Genomic DNA, 19698 nt, shown 5'->3' with positions numbered 1-19698 from the left:
TATACCAAGAGGATATTGAGGGAAATATTTCCATGAACTGTATCTGTTGCGTGTGGCCATATTTATATGTTACTTAACAGCTTGCTGTTAACACAACTATCGATAAAGCGTTCTTAACATCGATATTTAACCATTTATATTGTAAATAAATATGTAGCACGCCGTGCAAAAATAGACAATATTTGTATAAATAACGGGGAGAAACACAGATTCGAACAAGTGTACATAGTGTTAGTAATCGTACAGTTGCACAATCATAAGAAAATGGTTAAACCAATACCTGATCGGTGAGTTTGTTTTCATTACTCCATTTCGCTGCAAGACGCGTGTTTTGTTCTTTTTTGTTTATTGTTTTGATTTTTGATTTGCATTTCACAGCTGGCTTCATTATCAGCCTATTGGCCAGCGCATTCCCTCTACACGTTTTATTGCATTCAAAGTGCCGCTGCATCAGGTGAGTCCAACCGCCCCTTCCCCCGTCCTGAGCCCAAAAACCGGTTAACAGGAGCTATTACAGCTGGTGGTGAAGCTGAAGCTGGAGATATTGATTGATGTTGAAATGCGGACCACCGGCAACGAGGGTCTCTAAAAATAAATAACAAAAGGGTTGCCCAGCAGACGAATTTCGTGTGCATTGCAATTATGCTTACAAGTGGCAAGTGCAACATGCTGTCGCAAAGAGCGAGAGAGAGGAAGATAGAGGAAGACCCCACGCAGCCGCCTTTTTGCATGAATATTAAATTAAATTGTTTTGCTTAATTAAATAACGCCACAACACAACGGTGGCCAAGAAGTTGTTCCTTGGCAGCTTATTAATTGTACCGCCGCCGGTCAGATGCATAAATTGAGCAATTTCATCATGTTTTGAATATGTTCCATATATTTTTGCAGAATATCAATGAGACTGTCGATGAGCAGCAGCGTCTGGCGCCACAATCTCTGCTCGAGTCTGTACCGAATTTGGGTCTCATCGTCGACTTGACCAACACCAATCGATACTACAATCCGCAGGCGAGTTGGAGCAACCACCAACATCCTTAGTTTCTACTTTAGGACTAATAAAATTTATTTCGCAGGCATTCACGGATTACAATGTGCAGCATCAGAAGCTAATGATACCTGGACATCAAACGCCTCCAGCTGCGCTGGCAAAGAGGTGAACTAGTAAGAAAAATACATTGCTTGCAATGCTCTAAGAGATTTTTCATTTCTTTTGTAGATTTTGCCACTATGTCACGAATTTCCTAGAGGCAAATGCAGATAATGGTAAGCACACTCCCTCTCTCTCCTCCCACACAAACCCTTTTAATCACAATGCTCAACCGTGGGAACGCTTTCTAATATCAACTATGCAGATGCATATCTACCAACATAATTAGAGTTATGCAAAATATGGAAAGAGATTCGTATCGCATAAGAAGTGAAATTTTACCACGTATGACAAATACAACCGCTTTTCAGTTTACATGTATAGTCTGTTCTTAGCTCTAGTTGCCAAGTAAAGGTATTTTTAATTATGCTTATGTAACTCAATTTTAAAGAGTAACAGTGCGCTAACAGTTCAACTTGTTAACACTTTACATTACCAACAGTTGGCACTGCCAACTTGGCAGCAATGGCTACAGATGTCTGCTAATTAAATGCGGTGCACAATAAATAAATGCGCTGTAGGAGATGAGTCCGTTGTTAACATATTTACAACGTTGCAAATCAAGAAAAATATATGTAAGTCAAATTCAAGGTGGTCGGTACTTGTCAAGCGGCAGACTTGGTTTTGTTTACAGTGGGCAACGCACTATAAATAGTGCTCGCAATTTTAAATTTAAAGCCACAAAGGTAATGCCTGTTAATAAGGCGTGATTTCTATAACAATGTGTAATTAATAAATAATATAAATATAATATTAACTAAATCTAATTTCTAAAAAATTTGAATTTAGAAAAACCTTTTTATTTTATTATTTTTGTTTAATTACTAAACAAAACGAACAATCCTGTGTAATGTAGCTTACACTTTTATATTATATAAAGTTAACTTCTTGGCCTCAAGCATTTCGATTCTATTTTCTGATATTGGGTCTATACTAGAAAGTAATAATTTAGGTGAAATTGTCCCATTGTGCTCCATTTTGCCGCAAGGATGTTATTGTTATTGTGCGCTTGCTTTAACTTGTCTTAAACACAGCGAAAACATGACGTACAATTGGAAGCTCAAACTGGCTGCAAATGTGGCACCCGCATAGAGCACAATCGCAATCGGCCAAACGACTTTGGCAGGTTGCATCTGCCCCCTCTTTGTCGTCTTCCTTGTTCCTTTAGTCGACCGCTGACATGTTTTAAGTTTTTGTTTTTTTTGTGCACAAAATTTATAGCCGATGTTGTGTAAATTGGCAGTGCACAATGTTTTTCTAGATCGAGCCCAGGTCGCGCCGCTTCTGCTTTTATGCCAATTGGGTTGCAAGCACAAAACACAGACGCTCTCACAGTCACATTCGAGTCTGTCAGAGTCAGAGAGTCAGGCCGGTTTAGCTACATGACGTGGGCGATGCGAACGCATTCCTGTGGCTGTCTTTCAAATGAAATTTGTTGTAATTTGTGGCGACATGACGCAGCAAGCAGCCTGGAGAGTAATAGTCAAATGCTTTCACTAAACACAATTCCCAGCACAAAAAGCCGAAGAATGTCGTCGGGAAACGGACTTACTTACTTGCAAACAAATCATAAAATTCTCGTAATTCTGCTCGTTGTAGATAAACTGATTGGAGTACACTGCACACACGGCGTCAATCGGACTGGTTATCTGATCTGTTACTTTATGATCACACAGATGAATATGGCACCTAAATTGGCCATTCAAAGTGCGTAAGACAGCAGGAACAACGAATATGTTCTAATCATTTGGTAATATGTATTTTTAATTATTGTAGCATTTGCGGATGCGCGTGGCCATAAAATTGAACGCGACAATTACACGAGTTCGTTGCTGCAACTGATTGCAAAGGAAGCGAATCAGACGAATCAGAATTGGCCGAGGCAATTTCAAAAAACGAAGGATGACCATGACCAACATGATGATAATAGATCAGGAAGTTGGCGCAACGATCAAAGACGTTGGCAGGAACATCTGGAGCATGATCGACTGCATAGGCAACATAGAGAACAGAACGTACAGCAAAGGCAGCAGCGTCGAAATCAGCCACAGCAAACGACACGCCATCAAAACCAATATCAGGATAGATACTTTGACAGAAGACAACAAGAGCAGCCGAATCAATATCAGCCGAGTTATCGCGGTAATGAAACCAGGCGATATGAACCTTATAATCGTAAGAATAGTTTTAACGTTTCGTTTAATGAAAAGCAAACAAACTGGCAGACGAGACCACGACCTCATTGGCAACGAGAGTCAAACGATCATGATCATAGAAGTCTGGACTACAGAAGACACAACAATAACTACAATGACAGGAACTATAGCAGAAATAATAATTTCAGACCGTACAACAATCGGCAAGAGCAACGACCTGTTCACATACGTTTCAATGATGATTATTAACAAACGAAGTTCCCTTCTCACTTTTACTAACTAAACTAGCTCGTTTTGGGTCTTTTTAATAGAGTACAAATGATTTCGGCATGAATAAAATCCGGTTGGGTGTAGCTCAATTTGTTGTCAATTATTGTCCATTAGTCGATTAATAATAAAAACAACAACAAGTACAACCACAACAACAATTAAAATTCATTTTCAACATGGCCAAAAGCCGCGGGCGGATGCGGCTCAACTGCAAGCAGTTAACAAGGCATCAGATCTCCCCGAGATCGTGTGAAGATACACTCGAAATTTGCATACGCTTTTGATGCCAGAGATTGCCAACTGCCACTGAGTTCGTACAGGAGTCTTGAGTCTCCTGTGCAACTCGAACTGGAACGGGCAACAGAGCGAGATAAGCATAATGCGAAGAGTGGCGTGAAATTCCAGGAAATTAGTGCGTTGCCAGCGGCAAGCGGCTTCTGTGTCAAACAAATGTCAAGCTATATAGCAGTGTATGTGTACATATGTCAGGCACTGTGTCCTCTGCATTGCACAGTGGGATGGATAGTTAAAGTAAGTACTCAAAAAATTAAGAACCGATAGCGAAAGTTCATGATTAGTTTGTATTTCGTAGAGCTAAATAAAGCCCGGTTTTTAACAACTTCGCTTAACGGCAGTTTCTTTAACAGCATCTTAATATTTCGTACTTAAATGCGATTAGTGGCATATAATGTTTCGTTAACAAAAGATCAGACGTCTTAGCTGCTGTCGCTGATTAAGAATGTACATATGTTCTATGAGGTCGAAGATGCCCCCTTCTGTCTGTTCCTTAAATTTGCCGTACGCCCGTTACACCTTAAATGTTTTCTCCTGGCGGCCTAATTTTCGGTTCTATCTATCTATCAAACTGAGGCATGCTGCAAAACATGTCGATTTCAGTATCTGTCGATCCCATCCCAGATTCTTTTGGCAGTATCGCACGATTTTATGGAGTTAGTGACTGTTTTCGGTTGTAGTATATTGTTTATTACGCCCCCTTTCAGGCCCACCATCAAAAGAAAAGAAGGGTTCATCACAGCCATGCTTTCTTGCCGTGAACAATTCGGGCCCAGATTTTGAGCTTGAGCCGCATTTGTTGGCGGCTGTCTATATCTAAATATAGCTATATATTCGCCAGCAGCACCAATTATGTTTAATTTGCTGCTTAATTGCACAAGTGCTTCGTACAAATCTAATAAATGTATCTAAGATATGTTGAGGGCCACTCCACAACCGATGTGTACGATGGGAAGGAATTGGCGAACTTTTGACTCAACGCATCTCCAGAGCCGCCAATGCAATGACCCGACACCCCCAATTGGAATATTGGCACTTCAAAGTTCCCATTCGCCTTCTACAAAGAGAGAATTCTGCGTTTTCAAAAATTCAAGTACGAATTGTGGTTGTTTATCGAACTTACCGAAAATTCCAGGAAAAATTTGAGCGGTGTAGTTATTATGCCATAGGTGTAATATATATGATACGGCAGTGGATATTCCGGCGGATTCTGGAGGTAACTCAACGGGAATGACCAGTTGCTCAAAGTAACGAAGTCATCTACCTCGGGTTGAATGAATAAACTCATATGATCGGGACCGTCTAGCTCGAATTCATAGCGCACTGTTGTATTGTTTTCCAGCACCGTTTTGCTAAGCAACGTTAGATTGGTCGCCACTGGAGGCACTACATTGTCAGCCCTATGCACCCAGATGCCTTCTAGACGATTCGCAACCCATCGCTCATCGAACAAGGGCATGCCGCACATCATGTGCTTCTCGCAGTCCTCTCTTAAAAATCTCGCACCGGTTAGACGCACTCCATTCATGGGTTCTGCCTCTCGTCGATCCTGGAAGCTGAACAGATATCCCGACTCATCGAAGCTGACTCTGCCGCCGTATTCATAGTAGATTTTTCGCACATGCTAAGGCGAGATTTCGAGTTTAAATAAAATTCCTTGATTAACTGACAAAATATTAACCTGATATGTAGCTCGGAAACTGTTGGTCCTGACACGGTAGGGAAATCCAATTTCAGTGGAGCTTGCAAGGTATATTGTAACCGCAGAGGCCAGCAACAAAGTCAAGATTACAGTTATGGGTTTGCGGAACATATTGATCAGTGGTATCTTTGAGAACAAATTCGAGATAATTGCAAGGAAATTAAATTCAAAATTAAATAACCTACCAGAAAGCCAAGGGATAAAATTGTACCTACGCCACCCAAAGCGGCAATAAAAAGATCTGGATTAGATGAGCTACCAGATCGTCCATTCATTGGGATCATCACAGAAATCACCAGATAAAAAAGTGAGCTGCTGTAGAGAAACGGCATAGCCTGACCTGCCATTACAAGACCTGCCCAGCTGTAGCCGCGATCATGGAACGTTGTCACCATATTCGCGATCATGGCACCGGCGTAGAATACAATCGGAATCGTGAAAATATATGCGGAACGTATTCCCCACATAGTGAGTACAATATCGAGAACAGAAAGCACAATTGCCCAGCTATGAAGTCCCAGTTGAAGGTGGTAATTGAAAGGTAATTTAATCTGGAAAGCGATAAGACTTAGTCGGACATTTATACCAATCAAAAGTATTACTTACATTCTGCTGCAATAGATAGTAAATCGTGATTGGCAGACTCAAACCAATGAGCGACGGGCAAATATATAATCCGATGAGCAGCCAAGAGGAGCTGAAGTAGGTCAAGGACTTTCCGATACTGTCAAAGTAATATGCCACCTGCAGAGGCAATGCTAGTGCCAGGACTAAACCTACAATCTGGATAATAACCAGGAAGATGAGACGTTGAAAGACGCTGCAAGAGGAGAGCGCAGACAATGTGGACATGCGCCACACAGAGATGAAGATCAGGAGGAGCGTAACTCCAGCAGCGCAATAGTTCACAATGGTGCCTGTTTCTGCCGAGTAGCTGATGAAGAAGAGACCCAAGAAATCGAAGAACACCGCGTGTCCCGTCGCATAAGCCTGCAAATTGAATAGTTGTTATTAAATCTATGTTTAATCCAGGACTAGTCTGGAGTAGCTAACCTCGGTGTTGTACATTTCGGGTGCATTTGCCAGCGCTCTAACGAGGCCGAGAATATTATCGCCAGTATTCTGAATAGATCCACGGGGAATAACATCGACGCGATCGTACTTCGTGTGGTAAACAAATCCATTCATGCCTTGGGCAATATCGAGACCTGTAATATCAATCATTCGAATGGATTGTCACAGGAGAAGCGAAAGCTACAGACCTGGAATCTGGCCAAACTCAACAAAGGCGGCAAAGTCGGTGTCGGAGGGAATAAGGCCAGCTTGAAAAACTTCCTCGCCCAAAGTTGTGGCACCCGGATGCTTGGCACTTTTTTTGTAGTACTAAATATAGTAATTGCGTTAGAAAAATTTGTGTTAATTGCTAGTAAGTCTTCGCTTACATTGACTAACCAGGGATGATAGGGTCCTGATTGGAAAAGGAACTCGCGTCCCCCGCTACCAGCTGCATCCAGATTGATGAGTGCTCTGCAAACATGTTTCTCAAATCAGATAAATTCTTACCTAGCTTACATTTTAGCGAATCTTACTTGCAATTGGGGGCCCATTTGTGTTGGGTGATAAATCCATGCGATGCCTGCAAGGCAGCCTCTTCTGCACCGTTGAAGAGAAAGACGACGGGATGCTCGAAGTGCTGCTTATTGGTCGTAGCCATGACACGTAGCACCTCCAGCATAACGGCAACCATAAATCCATCATCACCAGCACCAGGGGAAGTCAGCACGGTATCAAAATGGCTGTTAACCAAAAGATAAGACTCGCTCGACGAATTCTTCGATGACAATTTCACAATAACATTTTGCACGCCTTGATACATGTTTAGCAGGTGCGAGTATCTGAATGAACCCGATGTTTGTTGCACATCCACTTCGAGATCGTAGTAGTCGCTTAGCATATCCTGCTTAATATCTTCTATTTCGTTGAGCAGGAAGTCTACTGTGGACACCTCATTCGTAGTGCTGCCGACCACTTTGCTGCCAATGTTGACTAGGTTATTCAGGGTGTTGTAGGCACGTTCTCCAATGAATTCTCCGCTGCTCGTCTCCTCGATATTCAGCGCTGTTGGGAGGCGGTTCATTAAGGGAATAACGACTGCGAAGAAGAGTAGCATCCAGAAGAGTACGAAGCCATTGCCGAAATACCAGGATGGCTTATCAGTTATATCCTTTGTTGTGCGATATTTGGGCAATCGCTCCTCGCCTTCCTCGCGCGATATCTACATGCGTTTTAGTGTTAGATTTTATATAATATCGAAGGTATATCAAGAAGGTATTTACAAGTCTATCCTTATCGCTCATACTGCCAAAGTGCCGACGTCGTCCTACGCTGAAGTGAAACGATCGCCTCCAACTGGTGGACTAAATAACGCCACCCTAAAATTACCCCCTTTTATAACCGTCGAAAATAGTCATAAAGGCGGAGGTTTCACTCAAAAATATTTTTTTAAATATATCATTTTATAGCGACAATGATTCTATATAACCTTGATAACGATCAATTCGAGGGCAGTTTAATACTACAATGCAATGACTATTGGAAATTTTTGTATACATAAAAGATTAAATATGCGTTGTTTTGAAGCAGCGTTTTGCAAATGACAAAATCATCTTTAATGCCTCTCAGTTAATCACTTTGATTAGTTGAGGTGTTCCATGAAAGATCACCAAATTATGGACAGTTAGCAACACGTTGAGCAACCCTCGATTGCCAAATTTACAGCTATGATTGTAGGAAGCACGCCTATAACACCGAAGTGTTCATGATGATTAGGGAATACACACGCCATTCTATCATGGTAATTCCTAGCTAATCTCTAGCCGTAAAGTATTTATAATCTGATTTGTTGCCAAAATCGAAAAACTTGATTTTAAAATATCTGTCTAAAGCTGAAGATTTCATCGGCAATTAATTGAACTACTTCAAACTTGCGCTTGAAATTAAAATTTTCTATTATTTACTAATGATTTCGGGAAAGTGGCAACAAATAATTTCACTTATCAGCGTAGTTAATTTTATGTGGAATACATATCATAATTTATTACGCTTTGTTTAACACTATCGCATTATCGCATAATAAAAGTTGACCGATCCATGAATGTTTTTATCCCAATTGCGAGTGACCAGCAAATAACGAGTACTTCCCAATCTGAATCATACTTTTCGAGTGAAGTGCGTCAGTCTCCGGCAATAAAACTTCGGGGAAGTTGTATATTTATGTATTTCAAGAGATCCATCTCCTAACTTATCATAGCTTAACCTAGAATAGCTTAGTTTTTATTTAAAAGATATATCGTTTATATGTTGAGGGCCAATCCACTACAATTGCGTAGTGTGGAAATGTTGTGGCGAAGTTTTGACTGATTACATCGCCTTTATTCCCAAGACAATGTCCCGAGGCTCCTATTTCTAGTACAGGAACTTCATAGTTGCCATTCAGTTTCTATTTGAAGGGAAACAGATTATTTCAAATGTTTAATCAATGTAATTACCAGACTTACCGAAAGATCCAATGTAAAGTCCAGCGATGGACTTTTTGAGCCATATGAAATATAGATGTGGTAAGTGAGTGGGGAAGGAGGAGGATTTTCCAAATAAGTCTGTGAAAATGTCCAGTTGCTTAAGGACACAAAATCATCTTCATTCGGTTGAATATATAAACTCATATACTGCGGGCCCTTTAATCTGAACTCAAAACGCGCAGTTTTATTGTTTTCCAACACTGTTTTGCTCAGTAGCTCCAGAGTAACGGGAATTGGCGGTTCAATTGGCTCCTCTCGAGGTAACCACATGCCCTCAAAGCGGTTTCCCACCCATCTTTCATCAAAGTAAGGCAGTCCACACATCATGTGCTTGTCACATTCTGATTTAGTTCTTACCGATCCTGTAAGATTGACCCCTGCGAAGGGTTGTTCCTCTCTTCTGTCTTGGAAGTTAAACAAATATCCGGATTCGTCACGGCTAACAGTTCCATCATACTCGTAAAAGATTCTGCGCACGTGCTGAGAAAGTAAATATTAGATTGTGTTATCAGATCGAAGGTTTTGACAATTACTTGATACATGACGCGTTCGGTGTTGGTCTTAGGTCGATAAGGAAACCCGATCTGAGTGCTACTCGCCAAGTACATGGTAACAACACTGACCAGAAACATGGAGAACACCACGATGGTTGGTCGACGGAACATGTTGATTAGAGGAGCCTATGAAGAAAGAAAGCTATGAGTGCGAATTCGCGATAGAAATAAAAGTAAGCTCACCAAGAATCCAAAGCAGAGCATAGTGCCGAGGGCTGTTAGGCCAGCAGTCATAATGTCGGGATTCGAAGCACTTCCGGCGCGACCGTTGGTGGGGGTTAAGGCGACATATAAGGTGTAGATGAGGGAGCTGATATAAAGATATGGAATCACCTGGAAACTCATTACTGTGCCAGCCCAACTGAAGCCGCGATCGTGAAATGTTGTTATCAAATTTATGATCAGTGGTATGGTATAAAAAATAATTGAAATTGTAAAAAAATATCCAGATCGAAGTCCATAAGACGTCATTCCGAGAAGCAAAAGCGATAAAATTATTGCCCAGCTATGAAGTGCTAACTGCAGGTGGTATATGGTGGGCAATTTATTCTGTAAGATAAAATTTGTTGATTCCGAATTTAAGTTTAATTGTGGGAAATATTTTTCTTACTTGCTGCAGTGATTGGCAATAAAGGATGAGGGGAAGACTCAGACCAATGAGCGAAGGGAAAATATACAATCCGATAAGCAGATAGGGAGAGCTGAAGTAGGTCAAGGACAATCCAAAACTGTCGAAGTAATAGGCCACGATTAACGGTAATGCCAGCGCCAGAACAAAAGCGATGATCTGTATAATCAGTGTTATTATAAGTTGCTGAATCACTTGGCAACAGGAAAGCGAGGACAATGCTGACATGCGCAACATTGATATGAAGATTAGGAGAAGGGTAACTCCAACGACGCTATAGTTCAATATGTTTCCTGTTTCTACCGAGTAGCTGACAAAGAAAAGTCCTAGGTAATCAAAGAAGATAGCGCGTCCCTCTTCATGATCCTGTCAAATGCCTTAATTAGTTTTAGTTTACAACTGGGTTGAACATTTCGAACCTTAGTATCGCGCAATTCAGGAGCGTTGGCTAAAGCCTTGACGAGCCCAAGAACATTATCACCCGTATTTTGAATAGATCCGGGAGGAATTACATCCGTTCGGTCATACTTGGTGTGGTATACGTATCCGTTAATAAACTGACTGATGTCGACACCTAAAGAAACAATGCTTTCAATTCTTTGGTTTTAATATACGTGTATAATATCATACCTGGAATATTTCCATGTTCAACGAAGATGCGATAGTCCGTGTCTGAAGGTATAAGACCCGCTTGAAAGATTTCCTCGGCTAAAGTTGTGGCAAAAGGATGTTTGGCACTTTTCTTATAGTACTGTAGAGTTATAAAATTAAATAATATGCTTTATATCTGTTAATAATGGCCTTACGTTGGCAAGCCAGGAATGTGAAGGTCCTGTCTGGAATAAAATATCCCGACCTCCACTACCGCCAGCATCCAAGTTGATCACGGCTCTGAAAAAAGGAAATGTAAACCACACTTTGAAATTTTGAAATATTTGCATTTTTTGAGAAACCAACTTGCAATTCGCCGCCCATTTATGTTGAGTTATAAAGCCATGCGATGCCTGTAAGCCCATTTCCTCATCGCCATTGAAAAGAAAGATAATGGGATGCTCAAAGTTCTGATGTGTCGTGGCCATCACACGCAGAACCTCCAGCATAACGGCAACCATGAATCCATCATCACCCGCTCCTGGCGAAGTCAGCACTGTGTCATAGTGACTATTCAAAAGCAGATAAGAATCGCTTGTGGAATTTTTTTGGCGACAATTTCACAACAACATTTTGAGCTTCCCGATACACTTCAAGCATGTTACTGTAGATGTGGGCACCTGAGGTTTTCTGTACATCGATCTCTATGGTATAGCGATCGGCGAGCAGATTTTTTGCTTATATCGGCGATCTCGTTGAGTAGAAAAAGTACAGAGTCAACTTCATTGGCATCAGTGCCAAGCACTTTGGGGCCAATGTTGACAAGATTGTTGAGTGTGTTATAGGCACGTTCTCCAATGAATTCTCCAGTTTGCCCATCCTCGATGCTAAGAGCTGCGGGTAAGCGGTAGAAGAGCGGAATGACTACTGCGAAGAACAGTAACATCCAGAAGATGATAAATCCTGTTCCGAAATACCAGGGAGCTTTTGTGGCATCTTTCCAAGCAATATCTTTGATTGGTCCTTTGCCAGCCTCCTTATCTATCTGTATTATGTCATTTTGTTTTAAAAATACTATATATTTTTATGTAAGGAAGCTCTTACCAGTCGATCTTTATCGCTCATGCTTGAGTTTGTCGGTCTGCTGATGTGTACCTCTCGTTTTCCCAAATAGAACTAAGGAGCTCAGACATACGAATAAGTATTTTATAGCAGTCTGGCTCAGATGCCATAAAGTCGGTGCCTCAATAAACAAGCGATTAACAATAAAATGCATAAATTTATAGAGCTCATATCGGAAGCCATCCACTTATCGTTCCTTAGATCGTAAACGTTTCCAAAACTTGATAACTATCCAAATTTTGTACCCTTTCCTAGGGGTCTTTTAGTTTCTTAATATCAACTTGTCTGTCTAGCTTTCGGCTCTATAAATAACAATACCGTCTACTTCTTGTATATTAATCACATTTGACTTTTGTACTAATCGTAAGTCTGCGACTTCGTCTACCTATAGTATTTAGTGTACTTATGTGGCGCACGCTTTTGATTTATTACTATTGCATCTAATCAGAATTTGTCGAAATCAATAACTCAATCACTCAATTGAAACTTTATTGAGGCATGAACAATTTCTGACGAGGTAAATGAGCAATTCTGTTCCGAATGAGCAAAAAATGAACTAAAAATTAAGCTGAATTGAGTGAGACAAGTTAGAAAATATATCTTTGATATAAGGAAGGCCAATGGATTAATACTGTATGCGATGGGAATGTTGAGGCAAACTTTTGACTGCTCGTATCACCCGCGTCATCTAGGTAATGTCCCGATACTCCCAATTGAAAGAGAGGCACATTAAAGTCACCACTAGGTTTCTGTCAAATTAAAAATATATACATATATGTGTGTTTACAAACTGACAATTCTTAGCACTTACCGAAATATCGAGAAAGAATTCCAGAGGCGGCTTAACAATGCCGAAAGTAATAAATATATGGTAGGAGAGTGGAGTAATTGGTGGATTTTTAAGATAATCCTGTGAAAATGACCAGTCCGTTATAGTCACGAAATCATCCTCACGAGGTTGAATATATAAATTCAAGTGTGGTGGCCCCGATACACGGAAGTTAAACCGCACAGTTTTATTATTTTCCAACACCGTTTTGTTCAGGAGCTCAAGAGTAGTTGAAGATGGTGGCTCGATAGTCTCGCGAGGTAACCACATTCCCTGTAGACGGTTTCCCACCCACCTCTCATCGAACAGGGGCAGACCACACATCATGTGTTTTTCACACTCTGATTTAGTTTTCGTTGAACCTGTTAAATTTACTCCGGTATAAGGTTGATCTTCTCTTCTGTCTTGGAAGTTAAACAAATAGCCGGATTCATCCTGGCTGATACTTCCATCGTACTCGTAAAAGATTTTTCGTACGTGCTATTAAGAAATTATTAGATTATGTTATCAGATCGAAGGTTTGGTTAATTACCTGATACAAGACTCGCTCGGGGTTAGTCTTGGGTCGATAAGGAAACCCGATCTGAGTACTACTGGCTAAGTACATGGCAATAGCACTGACTAAAAACAGGGAAAATACCACGATGGATGGTCGGCGAAACATGTTGATTAGAGGAGCCTTTAAAGGGAAAGTGTTAGTGTTTAATTTGTACGATTTTGAAATGAAACTTACCAAAAATCCGAAGCATAGCACTGTGAGTAACGCCGATAAGACGGATATAATAATGTCAGGATTCGATGCACTTCCAGAGCGGCCACTGATAGCTGGCATAGTTAATAAGTAAATATAAATAACATAGCTGCTATTTAAGAAAGGTATCACTTGGCTGCATATGTGCAAACATGTCCAGTTGTAGCCAAAATCGTGGAACGTTGTTAATAAATTTAAAGCCAAAGAAATCGAATAGAAAACCAGAATGATCGTAAGTATATAAACGGAGCGTATTCCATACTCAGTTAGGCTTAACACAAGACCAGATACAATAAGTGCCCAGCTGTGTAGTCCCAACTGAAGGTGGTAGGTAAAGGATACATTGCTCTAAGGGGAATATGAATTAGTTTTCAATTTTAGTTAAAGCTCTGTTTACTTACATTTTGCTGTAATTGATAGTAAATCATGGTTGGAAGACTTAAACCAAATAGCGATGGGCAAATGTACAAGCCGATGATCAGATATGTGGAGCTAAAGTAACTCAAGGATAATCCGAAACTATCAATTACGTAAGCTATAGTTAAGGGAATTCCCATTGCGAATACAAGAGCAATGATCTGAATAACTGACAGGATAATGAGGCGTTGCATCAGCTGACAACAGGACAAATTTGAGAAAGCTGACATGCGACACGTTGATACTAGGATCAAAAGCAGCGTAACCACACCAGCACTATAGTTCAGAATCTTTCCGGTATCTTCGGTGTAGTTGAAAAAGTATAGTCCAAGGAAGTCAAAGAAGACTGCATGTCCTGTTCTATACGCCTATCGAGAGGAGATAATATTAGTAGATTATATTCAAACAGATATAGTTTTCAGCTTACATTAGTCTCACGCATTTCAGGGGCATTAGATAAAGCCCAGACAAGTTCTAGAACATTATCTCCACTATTCTGAATAGCCCCCCGAGGAATGACATCGATTCTGTCATACTTTGAGTGAAGAACGTAGCCATTGATCATCTGGGCAAAGTCAAAGCCTATGGAGAATATTTTGATTTATTCATTGGTTTGTATGCTAAACATTTCATACCTGGAATGTCGCCATACTGTACAAAAATTCGGTAATCCGTATCAGAAGGTATTAGGCCGGATTGGAAGATCTCTTCAGCCAAAGTTGTGGCAAATGGATGTTTGGCACTTTTTTTGTAGTACTGAATTAGTATATATAAAAATGAATATTAGTTTGCTTTCACTAATAGTAATAACAGTCTTACATTGGTTAACCATGGATGATAGGGTCCTGTTTGGAAAACAATCTCACGGCCAGCACCTCCAGCACCTTCCAGATTAATAAACGCTCTAAGAATTGAAGATTCACTTATTAAAATTGTATTCATAGTCATTTGACTGGTTCAACATACTTGCAGTTCTTAGCCCATTTATGTTGAGTTATGAAACCATGAGAGGCCTGCATGCCCATTTCCTCATCACCATTGAAGAGAAAGACGACGGGATGCTCAAAGTACTTTTCAGTTCTGGCCATCACACGAAGCACCTCCAGCATGGTGGCAACCATAAATCCATCATCACTTGCTCCTGGGGAAGTAAGTACAGTATCAAAGTGACTATTGACCAAGAGGTAAGACTCGCTTGTAGAGTTTTTTGAGGACAGTTTGACCACGACATTTTGAACTCCTTGGTACATTTCCAAAAGCGAACTGTAGATGTGGGATCCCGAGGTTATTTGAACATCAGTTTCCAAAGTAAAGTATTCCTCTAGCATATTTGCTTTTATGTCTTCTATTTCATTTAGTAAAAAATTAATGGTGTCGACTTCATTAGCATTACTGCCTGTCACCCTTGGTCCAATATTATTTAGATCATTCAGAGTCTTGTAAGCACGTTCTCCAATGAACTTCCCCTTTCCGGAATCCTCCTCGGCATGTAGTACAGTGGGCAATCGAAAGAAAAGAGGAATAACTATTGAGAAAAATAAAACTGCCCAGAAGAGCAGAAACATAATTCCGCAGTACCATGGTCCTTTTGTAGAGGACCCTTTTGTTGTATAGAGTCGGAAAGGTCCTTTGCCATGTTCGTTAGTAATCTGAGGAAAGAATTGTTTCGTAACATAACCATTGCGTGGTTATTATTATTAAACAGTCTCTACCAGGAAAGCCTTATCGTCCATGTTCGATCTACAGCCAAATCGGACTCCAACTGCAGGTCTCAGACATATGGTCGATCATTTTATAGGATCATTTAGGTATCACAAATTATAAATTTGAATTCATAAAATTATTTCATATCTTTATGGCGTTCGCAAAGTAATCAAAGCAATAATTGGACATTAATCGATTGAATATTTTTTGGTCCCATTTAAATTTGTAGATATATAATATTGAGTGTCAAGAAACCGCAATACAATTACTTGCAGTTTTTGTGGAGTTCATAAATTTAGATAAGATTGGCCGTTAGTTCAGGACAAGTTCATGATTGTTGTATTGTGATTGTGAGGGTTTATTGTCATTGGTTATCAAGTTTCGGAATTGATAAGATAAGTTAGGGCCTAACTCAAGTGAAAAGATTTACAAATTTATTAACTTTTAACATACATATTAACGTTGTACAGCTGAGGATTTTGCACATTGTCCGAATTCTCTGAATTTCTGATGATTAGCCAATGAAATCTTTTGCGTTTATAGGGTATAAGGTATATATAGCTTTGTATTTTTTGGTATAAAAATATAGTATTTTTAACGATGATTCTGTACTGCTTAATATTTTCATACTTGTTGATTTGAAATGTTGAGAAAACTGTTTGACTTTTTATACTGTTTTGTTGTATTGAAGGTTAAATATTTATAATTGCATTTGAAGTATTTATTATTTCTATTTTAATATTTATGTGTATATAAATTGTATGTTTAGAAAATGAATCTTTGATAAGTTGAAGGCCAATGCACCAGAGTTGCATATGATGGGAAAGTAGAGGCAAAGTTAATGCTGCTCTCATCACCCTTGTCTCCCATATAATGCCCTGATAATCCCAACTGGAAGCATGGGACGTCGAAGTCCCCATTGGGTTTCTATTGAAAGTAAAAAAATTTAAATTATACATTCCAATAAGTATTATTAAATATGTACGTACCGAAAGTTCCACGTAGAAATCCATAGGTGGTCTAGTCAGGCCAAACGTCATGAATAAGTGATAGCTTAGTGGAGCTTCAGGTGGAGTTTGAAGATAGCTCTGCGAGAATGACCAGTCGGTTATAGTCACGAAATCATTCTTATATGGTTGAAGATATATGTTCAAGTGAGGAGGTCCTGATACACGGAAGTTAAACCTCACGGTTGTGTTGTTTTCCAACACTGTTTTGTTTAAGAGTTCTAGAGTAGTTGGATATGGTGGCTCAATAGTCTCGCGGGGTAACCATCCTCCCTGGAGACGGTTTTCCACCCATCTCTCGTCGAACAGAGGCATGCCACACATCATGTATGCCTCACATTGTGCTTCAGTTCTTATTAGTCCTGTTAAATTAACGCCGGCGTAAGGACGATACTCTCTTCTGTCTTGGAAGTTAAACAAATAGCCGGATTCATCTTTACTAACATTTCCATCGTACTCATAAAAGATTCTCCGCACGTGCTGAAATATTAATGATTAGATTGTGCTATCAGATAGAAGCGGTGTTAATTACCTGATACATGATTCGCTCACTGTTGGTCTTTGGTCGATAAGGGAACCCGAGCTGAGTACTACTAGCCAAGTACATGCCAACGGCACTGACTAACACAAGGCCGAAGATTACCAAGAATGGGCGACGGAACACGTTGATTAGAGACACCTATAGAGCATACAGTTATCACTCAATTTAAAATGTAAATCTTATGAAAACGTTCTCACCAAAAATCCCAGAGAGAGGATTACACCCAGCGCCGATAGTGCGGCAATTTCAGTGTCAGGATTCGACGCACTGCCAGAGCGACCATTCATTGGGGTCATTGCCACAATGAAGGTGTAGATGAGGTAGCTGAGATATAGATAGGGAATCACTTGGAAAGTGATTACGATCCCAACCCATTTGTAGCCGCGATCGTGAAGAGTTGTGAACAGATTGATCGCCAAGGAAACGGCATAAAACACGAGGGAGAAGGTAATAATGTAGCCTGAGCGGATTCCATACGCGGTTATGCCCACTAAGATCACTGCCAAAATAGTTGCCCAGCTATGCAATCCCAGTTGTACCAGGTAAGTGAACGACAGCTTATTCTAAGATACAATAAATTAGTTGAGGTTATTATAGTACACTAGCTAACTCACATTCTTCTCGAAATGATAATACAGCGTGATGGGGAGACTCAGACCAATTAACGAGGGGCACACATACAATCCGATGAGCAGATAGGGAGAGCTAAAGTAGGTCAATGACAATTCGAAGCTGTCGAACAAATATGCGACAACTATTGGAAGTCCTATGGCGAGCACAAAAGCTATAAGCTGGATAAGCAGCAAGCTGATGAGACGCAGCACCACGTAACTGGAAGATAGAGAGGAGACTGCCGATATGCGCCACACGGAAATGAAGACCAGAAAGAGTGCAGCACCAGCCACACTATAGTTTAGAATCTCTCCAACGTTCTCTGAGTAGCTAACAAAGTAGAGTCCTAAGAAGTCGAAGAAGACAGCATGACCAGTTTTATACGCCTGTGAAGAAAAGACAAAACATTAGTGGATAAATTAATTTTATATTATTTGTATGATCTTACAGAAGTGTCATGCAATTCAGGGGCGTTGGCTAAAGCTCGAACGAGTCCAAGAATATTATCGCCAGTATTTTGGATGGAAGCCGGAGGAATAACTTCGATGCGATCGTATTGAGTATGGTAAATGTACCCATTAATCAACTGTCCAAAGTCGAGACCTGTAGTAACAGTATTAGAACAACAAATCTATAACTTGATCATGTCTTTCTTACCGGGAATATCGCCATATTCTATGAAGATGCGATAATCCGTATCGGAGGGAATAAGTCCTGCTTGAAAGATTTCTTCTGCCAAAGTTGTCGCAAACGGGTGTTTAGCGCCTTTTTTGTAGTACTATTAAAATTACATTTAAATAAACGTTCGGATTAGTTGGTTTATTTGACTTACATTTGCTAGCCAAGGGTGTCCTGGTCCTGTCTGGAATAGAATCTCGCGACCTCCACTACCGGCAGCATCCAAGTTGATGACAGCTCTGAATATCGGAAAATCAAAGTCAATAACAATAAAAAAACAGTGTTGAGAAACTTACCTGCAATTGGGGGCCCATTTGTGTTGGGTAATGAAACCATGAGATGCCTGCATTCCCATTTCCTCATCACCATTGAAGAGGAAGACGACGGGATGCTCAAAGTATTGCTTGCTTGTGGACATTACTCGCAACACCTCCAGCACTGTGCAAACCATGAAGCCATCGTCACCAGCTCCTGGCGAAGTCAACACCGTGTCAAAGTGGCTGTTTACCAGGAGATAAGAATCACTTGTCGTATTTATCGACGACAGTTTGACGACAACGTTTTGAACTCCCTCGTACATTTCCGAGAGGTTGTGATAGGTATGGGATCCTGTGGTCTTCTGCACATCCACTTCCAAAGTGAAGTAATCCGTATACATATTGCTACGTATATCTTCAATTTCAGCGAGGAGAAAGGCCACAGCGTCTACTTCATTGGCAGAACTACCAGCCAGCCTTTGTCCAATTTGAACCATATTTGTCAGGGTGGTGTAGGCACGTTCGCCAATGAAATTTCCCTTGCCAGCATCTTCGATTGTTAGGGCACTCGGTAGGCGGTAGAAGAGTGGCATTACAATTGCGAAGAACAGCAGAATCCAGAAGGGCAAGAAAGCAAATCCAAGGAACCAGGATCCTTGCTTAGTTGCTTCCTTTTCGGCATTGCCCTGGGTAGGCTCTTTGCCATTCTCATTTGCTATCTGTGTAGAAGTTCAAATGGTGAATTTAACTAAATATACATAAGTATTATTGGACGTAGTTTCTACCAGTTTATCCTTGTCGGTCATGATCAAATTAACACCACGTTAGAAAGAAAACTAAATGGTTTGATCATGCGG

At 40.4% G+C, this 19698-nt stretch overlaps 5 protein-coding genes across 7 annotated transcripts; 1 reads left to right on the top strand and 4 right to left on the bottom strand.

Annotated features, from left to right (window-relative positions):
* Positions 1 to 126: 126 nt before the first annotated feature.
* LOC133840524 (RNA/RNP complex-1-interacting phosphatase) lies at positions 127 to 3739 on the top strand. Of its 2 annotated transcripts, XM_062272400.1 has the most exons (8): positions 127 to 287; positions 379 to 454; positions 892 to 1011; positions 1077 to 1156; positions 1220 to 1266; positions 2750 to 2857; positions 2927 to 3292; positions 3361 to 3739. In XM_062272400.1, the coding sequence occupies exons 1-8, from the start codon at positions 265 to 267 to the stop codon at positions 3417 to 3419; spliced, it is 879 nt and encodes a 292-aa protein (XP_062128384.1). In that variant the 5' UTR covers positions 127 to 264; the 3' UTR covers positions 3420 to 3739. The 2 variants fall into 2 exon arrangements, with proteins under 2 accessions (XP_062128384.1, XP_062128383.1); XM_062272399.1 differs by having other exon boundaries at positions 2927 to 3739.
* A 962-nt stretch (positions 3740 to 4701) lies between these two features.
* Positions 4702 to 8015, bottom strand: LOC133844086 (endoplasmic reticulum metallopeptidase 1-like). The gene is made up of 10 exons (XM_062277921.1): positions 7909 to 8015; positions 7162 to 7847; positions 7015 to 7099; positions 6835 to 6955; positions 6626 to 6780; positions 6179 to 6562; positions 5758 to 6123; positions 5552 to 5698; positions 4994 to 5494; positions 4702 to 4927 (listed from the first exon to the last, which is right to left on the bottom strand). The coding sequence occupies exons 1-10, from the start codon at positions 7927 to 7929 to the stop codon at positions 4766 to 4768; spliced, it is 2628 nt and encodes an 875-aa protein (XP_062133905.1). The 5' UTR covers positions 7930 to 8015; the 3' UTR covers positions 4702 to 4765.
* A 799-nt stretch (positions 8016 to 8814) lies between these two features.
* On the bottom strand, positions 8815 to 12109 carry LOC133843795 (endoplasmic reticulum metallopeptidase 1-like). Of its 2 annotated transcripts, none has more exons than XM_062277492.1 (10): positions 12028 to 12109; positions 11290 to 11968; positions 11139 to 11223; positions 10963 to 11083; positions 10752 to 10906; positions 10315 to 10698; positions 9888 to 10253; positions 9684 to 9830; positions 9130 to 9630; positions 8815 to 9071 (listed from the first exon to the last, which is right to left on the bottom strand). In XM_062277492.1, exons 2-10 carry the CDS (start codon positions 11442 to 11444, stop codon positions 8910 to 8912), a joined length of 2076 nt encoding a protein of 691 aa, XP_062133476.1. In that variant the 5' UTR covers positions 11445 to 11968; positions 12028 to 12109; the 3' UTR covers positions 8815 to 8909. The 2 variants fall into 2 exon arrangements, with proteins under 2 accessions (XP_062133476.1, XP_062133477.1); XM_062277493.1 differs by having other exon boundaries at positions 11290 to 11964; positions 12028 to 12042.
* Positions 12110 to 12316: 207 nt separating this feature from the next.
* LOC133843794 (endoplasmic reticulum metallopeptidase 1-like) lies at positions 12317 to 15793 on the bottom strand. The gene is made up of 10 exons (XM_062277491.1): positions 15755 to 15793; positions 15009 to 15691; positions 14862 to 14946; positions 14678 to 14798; positions 14470 to 14624; positions 14027 to 14410; positions 13608 to 13973; positions 13407 to 13553; positions 12857 to 13354; positions 12317 to 12794 (listed from the first exon to the last, which is right to left on the bottom strand). The coding sequence occupies exons 1-10, from the start codon at positions 15773 to 15775 to the stop codon at positions 12633 to 12635; spliced, it is 2622 nt and encodes an 873-aa protein (XP_062133475.1). The 5' UTR covers positions 15776 to 15793; the 3' UTR covers positions 12317 to 12632.
* Positions 15794 to 16439: 646 nt separating this feature from the next.
* LOC133842422 (endoplasmic reticulum metallopeptidase 1-like) lies at positions 16440 to 19698 on the bottom strand. Its single transcript, XM_062275498.1, has 10 exons — positions 19627 to 19698; positions 18881 to 19560; positions 18739 to 18823; positions 18564 to 18684; positions 18355 to 18509; positions 17909 to 18292; positions 17492 to 17857; positions 17286 to 17432; positions 16736 to 17233; positions 16440 to 16673 (listed from the first exon to the last, which is right to left on the bottom strand). Exons 1-10 carry the CDS (start codon positions 19645 to 19647, stop codon positions 16512 to 16514), a joined length of 2619 nt encoding a protein of 872 aa, XP_062131482.1. The 5' UTR covers positions 19648 to 19698; the 3' UTR covers positions 16440 to 16511.

The sequence above is a fragment of the Drosophila sulfurigaster genome, chromosome 3 (assembly GCF_023558435.1).
Source record: "Drosophila sulfurigaster albostrigata strain 15112-1811.04 chromosome 3, ASM2355843v2, whole genome shotgun sequence".
NCBI lineage: Eukaryota > Metazoa > Arthropoda > Insecta > Diptera > Drosophilidae > Drosophila > Drosophila sulfurigaster.
This window is presented reverse-complemented; position numbering and strand designations above follow the sequence as displayed.